This window comes from Notolepis coatsorum, assembly GCF_963971535.1.
Source record: "Notolepis coatsorum genome assembly, chromosome: 19".
In the NCBI taxonomy this organism is placed as follows: domain Eukaryota; kingdom Metazoa; phylum Chordata; class Actinopteri; order Aulopiformes; family Paralepididae; genus Notolepis; species Notolepis coatsorum.
The window spans coordinates 5,682,722-5,695,221 of NC_140183.1; the positions used below are offsets into that span (position 1 = coordinate 5,682,722).

General features: G+C 46.4%; 1 protein-coding gene across 1 annotated transcript in view; it reads left to right on the plus strand.

Moving 5' to 3' along the window:
• Position 1: 1 nt before the first annotated feature.
• Positions 2-12,500, plus strand: part of LOC311245906 (E3 ubiquitin-protein ligase RNF19A-like) — a gene marked incomplete at its 5' end in the record, with an annotated part of 44,450 nt that continues 31,951 nt past the window's right edge. Inside the window, 2 exon segments of the mRNA XM_084335930.1 lie at positions 2-310; positions 313-617. Coding sequence (XP_084192056.1) covers positions 2-310; positions 313-617 — 614 coding nt within the window.

The window sequence follows — 12,500 nt, forward strand, 5'->3', positions numbered from 1 at the left end:
GCCCTCCGTCAAGAAGGCCCCCAAGAAGAGGCGCCTCTCCCTGGCCTCGCTACTTCCGGCGACGGGGCTGGGAGTCCAAGCGGGTCGCCACAGGTCCCGAGAGCTCCACCCCACCGGGGCACTGGGGGCACTGGGGGGCCTGGGAGGCGCGGACGGCATCGCCAGCATCGAGAGCCTCCACTCCGAGATGTGCAACGACAATAACTCTGCCTTCTTCTCTGCGGCGGCCGGAGCCGCCACCTCCTCCTCCTCCGCCTCGGGGCCCTCCTCCTCCTCCTGCTCCGCCTCCTCCTCCTCCAGGGCGGCGGTGGGGGGGGTGCTGCGGAGCTGCTGGAGTGCCCGCTGTGCCTTCTGCGCCGCCCCCGGGAGAGCTTCCCCGACATCATGACGTGCCCGCACCGCTCGTGCGCCGACTGCCTGCGCCAGTACCTGCGCATCGAGATCTGGGAGTCGCGCGTCAACATCAGCTGCCCCGAGTGCTCGGAGCGCTTCAACCCGCACGACATCCTGGTGATCCTGGGCGACCGCGCGCTCATGGACAAGTACGAGGAGTTCATGCTGCGCCGGTGGCTGGTGGCCGACCCGGACTGCCGCTGGTGCCCCGCGCCCGACTGCGGGTGAGTTACCTACCTGTGCCCCCCGTCTACAGACACACCTACAGACACACCTACAGACCTGCACCACAGACTAGGGCCGGGGCGATATAACGATAACGATAAATATCGCGATATATTTTAATAATCGATATCGAATATCGAAAAATCGATTTTCTTTTTATTTTTTTTTATTTTTTTGTGACCTGCAACAGGGCAGTTTTAAAACCAGAGACAGTGGACAGACTTGTCTTTCTTGCCTGCAACTTAAAGTAATGGCTTTGCTCGTCCAAATGACAATACTGACCAAATTGAGATTTATTTTTCTCTTGTCCATTTATTTTGTTTGCTTTCTAATTTAAAATACATTTTGAAACCGTCTGTACACAGTAGGCTATGTGTGCTAGCAGAGCTAGACTCCAGTCACGAGTCACGGTGCACATGTGCGGTGGTTTGTCCACCAAAAAAGCGCCAAAAGATTGAAAATAAACTAGCAGAGCCAGAACTGTTCAACTCCCCTGGAGCCACAGCCAGCAGAGAAGCCGGTTTACTTTAGCTTTCAAACCAGCTGCAGCCTGAGAACTGGAGTGTGAGGGGATGTAACACTAAAGATGGCGGCAACGACAAAGAATTGCTGCAAAATAAACATACATCTGTTGTTTAAAAAAAATTAAAATTTATTTTATTTTTTACTTATAACAATTACGATAATTATCGATATCGAGTGATATGATAACATTATCATATCGTTATCTCGATATGATTTTTTGCCATATCGCCCAGCCTTAATAGAGCACATGTGTCAGTAATAATAGTGATAGTAGTGCACATGGGTCAGTAATAATAGTGATAGTAGTCACATGGGTCAGTAATAATAGTGATAGTAGTCACATGGGTCAGTAATAATAGTGATAGTGCACATGGGTCAGTAATAATAGTGATATTAGTCACATGGGTCAGTAATAATAGTGATAGTGCACATGGGTCAGTAATAATAGTGATAGTAGTCACATGGGTCAGTAATAATAGTGATAGTAGCACATGGGTCAGTAATAATAGTGATAGTGCACATGGGTCAGTAATAATAGTGATAGTGTACATGGGTCAGTAATAATAGTGATAGTAGTCACATGGGTCAGTAATAATAGTGATAGTGTACATGGGTCAGTAATAATAGTGATAGTAGTCACATGGGTCAGTAATAATAGTGATAGTGCACATGGGTCAGTAATACTAGTGATATTAGTGCACATGGGTCAGTAATAATAGTGATAGTAGTCACATGGGTCAGTAATAATAGTGATAGTGCACATGGGTCAGTAATAATAGTGCTAGTAGTCACATGGGTCAGTAATAATAGTGATAGTGCACATGGGTCAGTAATAATAGTGATATTAGTGCACATGGGTCAGTAATAATAGTGATATTAGTGCACATGGGTCAGTAATAATAGTGATATTAGTGCACATTGGTCAGTAATAATAGTGATAGTAGTGCACATGGGTCAGTAATAATAGTGATAGTGCACATGGGTCAGTAATAATAGTGCTAGTAGCACATGGGTCAGTAATAATAGTGATAGTAGTCACATGGGTCAGTAATAATAGTGCTAGTAGTCACATGGGTCAGTAATAATAGTGATAGTGCACATGGGTCAGTAATAATAGTGCTAGTAGCACATGGGTCAGTAATAATAGTGATAGTGCACATGGGTCAGTAATAATAGTGATAGTGCACATGGGTCAGTAATAATAGTGATAGTGCACATGGGTCAGTAATAATAGTGATAGTAGTGCACTTGGGTCAGTAATAATAGTGATGGTGCACATGGGTCAGTAATAATAGTGATAGTGCACATGGGTCAGTAATAATAGTGATAGTAGTCACATGGGTCAGTAATAATAGTGATAGTGCACATGGGTCAGTAATAATAGTGATAGTGCACATGGGTCAGTAATAATAGTGATAGTGCACATGGGTCAGTAATAATAGTGATAGTGCACATGGGTCAGTAATACTAGTGATATTAGTGCACATGGGTCAGTAATAATAGTGATAGTGCACATGGGTCAGTAATAATAGTGATAGTAGTGCACATGGGTCAGTAATAATAGTGATAGTGCACATGGGTCAGTAATAATAGTAATAGTAGTGCACATGGGTCAGTAATAATAGTGATAGTGCACATGGGTCAGTAATAATAGTGATAGTAGTGCACTTGGGTCAGTAATAATAGTGATAGTGCACTTGGGTCAGTAATAATAGTGATAGTGCACATGGGTCAGTAATAATAGTGATAGTGCACATGGGTCAGTAATAATATTGATAGTAGTCACATGGGTCAGTAATAATAGTGATATTAGCACATGGGTCAGTAATAATAGTGATAGTGCACATGGGTCAGTAATAATAGTGATAGTAGTGCACATGGGTCAGTAATAATAGTGATAGTGCACATGGGTCAGTAATAATAGTGATAGTAGTGCACTTGGGTCAGTAATAATAGTGATAGTGCACATGGGTCAGTAATAATAGTGATAGTACACTTGGGTCAGTAATAATAGTGATAGTGCACATGGGTCAGTAATAATAGTGATAGTAGTCACATGGGTCAGTAATACTAGTGATATTAGTGCACATGGGTCAGTAATAATAGTGATATTAGTGCACATGAGTCAGTAATAATAGTGATAGTAGCACATGGGTCAGTAATAATATTTCAGGAAGCTCCTGGAACCCGTTTCACTGGAATTCTGTTGCTAGGGAAACAGTTTGGATTCAATGGTGTTTCCTGGCAACTATTTAATCAGCAAACATTGCAACAGGAAATAAAGGTGGGTCCTCTTCTAACGTTATTATTGTCACGTTGAAAGCGTCTATACCGTTGATTGTTACACGAATATACGGCAGAACACTCTGCTACTTGCCCTGTGGGCCGTCATTAGTGTGTTGGTTCTGCCCTGCAGAACACTCGGGCCGTCATTAGTGTGTTGGTTCTGCCCTCAGAACACTCGGGCCGTCATTAGTGTGTTGGTTCTGCCCTCGGAACACTCTGGCCGTCATTAGTGTGTTGGTTCTGCCCTCAGAACACTCTGGCCGTCATTAGTGTGTTGGTTCTGCCCTCAGAACACTCGGGCCGTCATTAGTGTGTTGGTTCTGCCCTCGGAACACTCTGGCCGTCATTAGTGTGTTGGTTCTGCCCTCAGAACACTCTGGCCGTCATTAGTGTGTTGGTTCTGCCCTCAGAATACTCTGGCCGTCGTTAGTGTGTTGGTTCTGCCCTCGGAACACTCGGGCCGTCATTAGTGTGTTGGTTCTGCCCTCAGAACACTCGGGCCGTCATTAGTGTGTTGGTTCTGCCCTGCAGAACACTCTGGCCGTCATTAGTGTGTTGGTTCTGCCCTCAGAACACTCGGGCCGTCATTAGTGTGTTGGTTCTGCCCTGCAGAACACTCGGGCCGTCATTAGTGTGTTGGTTCTGCCCTCAGAGTGTTAATTGTCTCCGAGGAGCATTCCTCCCAGTGGGCGATGAGCTCATGATCTCAAGTGGAGACTGCTTTGCTCAAAAGCATTAAGACAATCCCAGGTCTGTTGTGAGTCAACAGGAATAGCCGGTCCTTCTGCTAAGACACTTCAGGGACGGAAACAGCCAGGGAAGGTTTGAACCACATGTTGATGGTATATTGGCCTCTTTTGTTGCTTTGCTTATGATTTCAAATAGTGCACTGCAACCTTGCCCAGGCCCGACGGGGCCCGGCCCGGCCCGGCGGGTTCGGGCTGGGTAGGGCTTTTTTTTAAATAAATAACCGCCGTTTTTTTTTTTTGCGTTTTTTTTTTTTATATATATATAACTAGGGTTATAGGATAACCTTCGTTTTTAAGATTCGTTTTCGCTTTTGCGCCAAGCTGTCATCAGAGAAACATTTGGATGTAATTACCGCAGCGCGCAGGGAGAACTCAGGCCGGGGACAACTCGATTGGTTGTGTTGGAATATAGCCAGTTGGCGAACGTTTTATTTGTACTTGGATCATGTAGCCGGTTGAAGTTTTGTTAAAGTTGTTCAACGCGTTGCTGACGTCGTGGTGAGTGATGTTTATTATTTGCTGGGTCGCTCGCTAACTGTTTTGTTGTGCTTTTCATTATTGCTCTGCTCGAAATCTGATTTCTGTTTGTTTGTATATAGTGACTGAGTAGGCTATTGTGTGTCGTGTGTGTGTGTACTGTGTGTCAAAGAAGATTCTATAGCCTTCAATACGTTTTACGAGGCTGCTCTATAAGCGAGCACTGGGAGGGAGGCATAAATGCTTCTTAGTTTTCAGCATGATATGCGTTATTTAGGCAGACCTATTGGACATTTTCGTTTTTGTTTATTTATTAAGTTAATATATAAAGTGTTTAGAATATTTAAAACAAATACAAAAAAATATATATTTTAATAATAATAATAAAAAAAAATCTGGTTTTCACGCGGGCTAGGGCTTAAAATATTATTTACAGTCGGGCTTATTTTCGGGCAGGGCCTGAAGTTCACGGGCTCGGGCAGGGCTCGGGCTTTATTTCAAGGCCCTTGCAGACCACTAATTTCAAACAGGGTGAGACAAAGTAGCTTCAAACAGAATACTAGTGACTTACTGTACAGAGGAAATCAGACTTACTGTACAGAGGAAATCAGAATACTAGTGACTTACTGTACAGAAGACATCAGAATACTAGTGACTTACTGTACTGAAGACATCAGAATACTAGTGACTTACTGTACAGAATAAATCAGAATACTAGTGACTTAATGTACAGAAGAAATCGGAATACTAGTGACTTACTGTACAGAAGACATCAGAATACTAGTGACTTACTGTACAGAAGACATCAGAATACTAGTGACTTACTGTACTGAAGACATCAGACTACTAGTGACTTACTGTACTGAAGACATCAGAATACTAGTGACTTACTGTACAGAGGAAATCAGAATACTAGTGACTTACTGTACTGAAGACATCAGAATACTAGTGACTTACTGTACAGAGGAAATCAGAATACTAGTGACTTACTGTACAGAAGAAATCAGAATACTAGTGACTTACTGTACAGAAGACATCAGAATACTAGTGACTTACTGTACAGAAGAAATCAGAACACTAGTGACTTACTGTACAGAAGACATCAGAACACTAGTGACTTACTGTACAGAAGAAATCAGAACACTAGTGACTTACTGTACAGAAGACATCAGAATACTAGTGACTTACTGTACAGAAGAAATCAGAATACTAGTGACTTACTGTACAGAAGACATCAGAATACTAGTGACTTACTGTACAGAATACATCAGAATACTAGTGACTTACTGTACAGAAGACATCAGAATACTAGTGACTTACTGTACAGAAGACATCAGAATACTAGTGACTTACTGTACAGAAGACATCAGAATACTAGTGACTTACTGTACAGAAGACATCAGAATACTAGTGACTTACTGTACTGAAGAAATCAGAATACTAGTGACTTACTGTACAGAAGACATCAGAATACTAGTGACTTACTGTACAGAAGACATCAGAATACTAGTGACTTACTGTACAGAAGACATCAGAATACTAGTGACTTACTGTACAGAAGAAATCAGAATACTAGTGACTTACTGTACAGAAGACATCAGAATACTAGTGACTTACTGTACAGAAGACATCAGAATACTAGTGACTTACTGTACTGAAGAAATCAGAATACTAGTGACTTACTGTACAGAAGACATCAGAATACTAGTGACTTACTGTACAGAAGACATCAGAATACTAGTGACTTACTGTACAGAAGACATCAGAATACTAGTGACTTACTGTACAGAAGACATCAGAATACTAGTGACTTACTGTACAGAAGACATCAGAATACTAGTGACTTACTGTACAGAAGACATCAGAATACTAGTGACTTACTGTACAGAAGACATCAGAATACTAGTGACTTACTGTACAGAAGACATCAGAATACTAGTGACTTACTGTACAGAAGACATCAGAATACTAGTGACTTACTGTACTGAAGACATCAGAATACTAGTGACTTACTGTACAGAAGACATCAGAATACTAGTGACTTACTGTACAGAAGACATCAGAATACTAGTGACACTCTGCTGTAGTGTGTTAAAGGAACACTCCAACATTTTGGGCCCTCTGTGCCCCTGCGCTCCCAAACTGACCCCAGGCCTGCAGGTATCTGTGGTCCTCTGGCCCTGCGCTCCCAAACTGACCCCAGGCCTGCAGGTATCTGTGGTCCTCTGGCCCTGCGCTCCCAAACTGACCCCAGGCCTGTCGGTCCTGTCATGAATGTGAACCTGTGGTCCTCTGGCCCTGCGGCGGCTGTCTGGCTTGAAGCCTAACGACAGCTGACATCAGTGTTTAGGACCCATTGTGCTCAGAAACACAGAGCGAGAGAGAGAGAGAGACTGAGGGGGAGAGAGAGAGAGATAGAGGGAGAGAGAGAGTGATAGAGAGAGAGAGAGTGAGAGAGAGCGAGCGAGAGAGTGACTGAGGGGGAGAGAGAGACGGTGACTGAGGGAGAGAGACGGGAGAGAAAGAGAGACGGGAGATAGAGATGGGAGAGAGAGAGACGGGAGAGAGAGAGAGAGACTGAGGGGGAGAGAGAAAGACGGTGACAGACGGACGGTGACTGAGGGGGAGAGAGACAGAGACGGTGACTGAGAGGGAGAGGGAGAGTGGGAGAGAGAGAGAGAGAGAGAGAGAGATAGAGAGAGACAAAGGAGGGAGAGAGAGAGAGACGGGGAGGGATAAAGGAGGGAGAGAGAGAGGGGGGTTTGGCTCCAGGGAGGCTGGTACTGCTGGCTGGTTGTACCAGTGTGTGTTGGGACCCAGAGGGCCAGCCTGGCACCCGGGCATCACAACAACAACAACACATGTTTCTACCGAGGCCTGACCGATAACTCACACATTAGTGTTCAATGAATACTGATTTACATCCAGTAGTATAGACTTTTGAGACTTGTCCCCTCACGACGTTGCTCACTCATATTGGATTAGATTAAAATGTATTGTCATTTATTTGTTTATTTTGTTTATTAGCAAAGAGGATCCCCATTAGCTGACGTCAACTAGTCTTCCTGGGGTCCGAGACAACAGATACAATTAAAAAAACATAATCTAAATAAAACATAGCAAGACGTACAAACCGAGGAAACACAACAACATTAACACACAAACAAATGATATCTAAATAAATATATAAAAATCTAAGGTAACATAACATATTGCATTACCCAACATTATCATTATTGGCTCACATGTAAGGTCTTAATTTATTTTTGAAGCTTGCTACACCTCTTATGTCACTTGGAAGACAATTCCATGTCTCTCTCTCTCTCGCTCTCTCTCTCGCTCTCTCTCTCTCTCTAGCTATGTCTCTCTCTCCTTGTAGTAATCTCTTGTCATGCTGTACTGTGTTTAGTATCTCAACTCCCCTCCTGACGGCCTGTACGTTAATGCCAAGCAAGCAGTGCAAAAATGCTTCCGCATTCGTCACCGCACGCTAGTGCGGTAAAGCGCCCTTCTTTTCAGACAAATGCTACCGTGCGTGCACCGGCGGCGGCGTGCTCGCTCAGGTGCGTGCGTGCGCCGGCGTGCTCGCGCGAGGTGCCCGCGCATGCGCATGAGATCCCGCCTTGAGCGGAGCTCAATATATAAAAGTCACCGCCCCTTATTCAGTATCTACCAATAGCTCAATTGGCAAGGACACATGGCTGTGGATCCTATGGCTTGTTTGCTGGCGAGTTCGAATCCCATCGAAAATATTTTTTAACGTGATTTTTTTTTAACGTGTATTATTTCGCCGGTTAAGGTTATTTCGCCGGTTAAGGTTAGGCATGGTTAAGGTTAAGGTTAAGGTTAGGCATTGTTTCGGAGTTGGTTAAGGTTAGAACGGTTAAGTTTAGGCGCTGTTAAGGAGCTGGTTAAGGTTAGAGTTTGTCAAAGAGAATGGCAATATAATTTCTATGGTTAAGGTTAGGCATGGTTTCGGAGTTGGTTAAGGTTAGAACGGTTAAGTTTAGGCGTTGTTAAGGAGCTGGTTAAGGTTAGAGTTTGTCAAAGAGAATGGCAATAGACAGCCTATTTCCGCGCGACCTGGGCGCTGGGCGGCGGAAAATGAAAGGCGCATTACTGCATGCCACTACGATAAATTTTTGCACTGCTTGCTTGGCATAAAGCTACACGCCTCCTGACGGCTGGCTGGCTCACAACCTCACTGTTTCTCTCACTACCATACTGTGTGTGTGTGTGTGTGTGCGTGCGTGTGTGTGTGTGTGTGCGTGCGCGTATCGGGGGGGGGGTCAAGTTGTGACTCCAACTCACTGACAATTTGAATCATCAAGTAATTTACGAGCTGCTGAGAGCAGACGCCTGTCCAAACTAGGGCTGTCAACGAATATTCTATATTAGAATTTATAATCGAATTGTTAAAAAAAACATACATTATGATTCGATTGTAAAAATGTATATTCGAATTGTGTGAATTGTGTTCTTTTTTTATTTTTTGTATCCATTTTTTTTTTTTACACAATACAGTAATAACAACAATAAACAGGACTTCACAGGACATAGTAACAACAATAACGAAAAAAAAATAAACATTATTATTATTAATTTTTTTTTTATTATATACATGCAACAATTTGAATGCAAATATTCAAATATCATAGAATATCACCCTTTTTTAGAAGGAATATTCTAATATAATTTTTGGCCAATTTTGACTGCCCTAGTCCAAACCCCCTCAATGTTCTCCCCAACACACACACACACACACACACACACACACACACACACACACACAGACACACAGACACACACAGACACACACACACACAGACACACACACACAGACAGACACACACACACACACACACACACGCGTCAGGTAGGCTACAGACAAGGATCAAGGATACTATAAAAGAAGGAAGGGTCACTGTTTAGCGCGTGAACCCACATTGGTGCACAAAGTGTGGAAACGTACAGTTCGTCCGACATTTAATTAAATGGTATCCCCGTCTCCTCGTTTATGACCTTAAACATCGTGATGATGACCCTTCCTTCTTTTATAGTCTCCTTGGTATAGAACGCTGGTGTTCTGACACCATGACCCTTCCTTCTTTTATAGTCTCCTTGGGTACAGAGAGGAACATGTCCCCCCCCCCCCCCCCTCCTGACGGCTCTCTGTGGCAGCGAGCGACCCTGAGAACTTAGAGAACGCTCGCTGTGCCTTTTCATTATTAACAGGAGAACAGATGGTCCCCATTCCTTTATGGAAGGGATATAAGTAGAGGAAACAACCAGCCTGGTGTGACGCGACTCCTCTCTGTAGCTGCCTCCTCTCTGTAGCTGCTGGCAGGCCTCCTCTCTGTAGCTGCTGGCAGGCCTCCTCTCTGTAGCTGCCTTCTCTCTGTAGCTGCTGGCAGGCCTCCTCTCTGTAGCTGCTGGCAGGCCTCCTCTCTGTAGCTGCCTCCTCTCTGTAGCTGCTGGCAGGCCTTCTCTCTGTAGCTGCTGGCAGGCCTCCTCTCTGTAGCTGCTGGCAGGCCTCCTCTCTGTAGCTGCTGGCAGGCCTCCTCTCTGTAGCTGCTGGCAGGCCTCCTCTCTGTAGCTGCCTCCTCTCTGTAGCTGCTGGCAGGCCTCCTCTCTGTAGCTGCTGGCAGGCCTCCTCTCTGTAGCTGCTGGCAGGCCTCCTCTCTGTAGCTGCTGGCAGGCCTTCTCTCTGTAGCTGCTGGCAGGCCTCCTCTCTGTAGCTGCTGGCAGGCCTCCTCTCTGTAGCTGCTGGCAGGCCTCCTCTCTGTAGCTGCTGGCAGGCCTCCTCTCTGTAGCTGCTGGCAGGCCTCCTCTCTGTAGCTGCCTCCTCTCTGTAGCTGCTGGCAGGCCTCCTCTCTGTAGCTGCCTCCTCTCTGTAGCTGCCTTCTCTCTGTAGCTGCTGGCAGGCCTCCTCTCTGTAGCTGCTGGCAGGCCTCCTCTCTGTAGCTGCCTCCTCTCTGTAGCTGCCTTCTCTCTGTAGCTGCTGGCAGGCCTCCTCTCTGTAGCTGCTGGCAGGCCTCCTCTCTGTAGCTGCTGGCAGGCCTCCTCTCTGTAGCTGCCTCCTCTCTGTAGCTGCCTTCTCTCTGTAGCTGCTGGCAGGCCTCCTCTCTGTAGCTGCTGGCAGGCCTCCTCTCTGTAGCTGCCTCCTCTCTGTAGCTGCTGGCAGGCCTTCTCTCTGTAGCTGCTGGCAGGCCTCCTCTCTGTAGCTGCTGGCAGGCCTCCTCTCTGTAGCTGCTGGCAGGCCTCCTCTCTGTAGCTGCTGGCAGGCCTCCTCTCTGTAGCTGCTGGCAGGCCTCCTCTCTGTAGCTGCTGGCAGGCCTCCTCTCTGTAGCTGCTGGCAGGCCTCCTCTCTGTAGCTGCTGGCAGGCCTCCTCTCTGTAGCTGCTGGCAGGCCTCCTCTCTGTAGCTGCTGGCAGGCCTCCTCTCTGTAGCTGCTGGCAGGCCTCCTCTCTGTAGCTGCTGGCAGGCCTCCTCTCTGTAGCTGCTGGCAGGCCTCCTCTCTGTAGCTGCTGGCAGGCCTCCTCTCTGTAGCTGCTGGCAGGCCTCCTCTCTGTAGCTGCCTCCTCTCTAGCTGCTGGCAGGCCTCCTCTCTGTAGCTGCTGGCAGGCCTCCTCTCTGTAGCTGCTGGCAGGCCTCCTCTCTGTAGCTGCTGGCAGGCCTCCTCTCTGTAGCTGCCTCCTCTCTAGCTGCTGGCAGGCCTCCTCTCTGTAGCTGCTGGCACACACGGAGCACGCCCACATCACACACGGAGCACGCCCACATCACACACGGAGCACGCCCACATCACACACGGAGCACGCCCACATCACACACGGAGCACGACCACATCACACACGGGGCACGCCCACATCACACACGGAGCACGCCCACATCACACACGGGGCACGCCCACATCACACACGGAGCACGCCCACATCACACACGGGGCACGCCCACATCACACACGGGGCACGCCCACATCACACACGGAGCACGCCCACATCACACACGGGGCACGCCCACATCACACACGGAGCACGCCCACATCACACACGGGGCACGCCCACATCACACACGGGGCACGCCCACATCACACACGGGGGCTGCTTCTACTGTGACCCCTGCTTCCTGACGCACCCCCCCCCCCCCCCCCCCCCAGCTGAGAATAAGTTCTACAGTATCTCTGTTTGATCACAAGACCATTACATCCAGAGGCCCAGAGCGTTTGCCTGTTTTCAACACCGTTCAGTGACATTTGAAGAATGAAACTCTGAACAGGCCGTTAATAATAATAACAGCCGAAGCTCTACTATTGGATGACTCCCACCACCTGGTCCGTTCATCAGACCTCCTGAATGGCTCTGTATTGGCAGTGGCAGGGCCACACACACACACACATGCACACGCACACACACAGAGTCAGTGGGGTGATCGAGGATAGCCACACATTCCTCACGTCAGAGGACACAGCAGCATACAGAGAGGGAGATGAAGTGCTTGTCTAACTATTTTGTAAGATTGTTAATATGAATTATGAGGAGATGTAAGAAGATAAAGTAAATGATCATCAGTCACATCTCTTGATACTACTTGATACATGTCACTTTGCTCTTAAAATAGAATGTGTTTCTTTTGGTAGAAGTCTTTTAGGCAGATCATGAAGCCAGTAGACTTCATATGAATAAGAAAGAAAATATCACAAATGTTATTTCGAGATTCAAGAGGTTTATTCATCACATACATACGCAAGACATGAAGGTGGCCGTGCCCGCTTCGATTGTGCAAAAAATACTAATTATAATAGAATAAAATAGAAATAGAAATAAAATAGACATGATAAAAAGTACT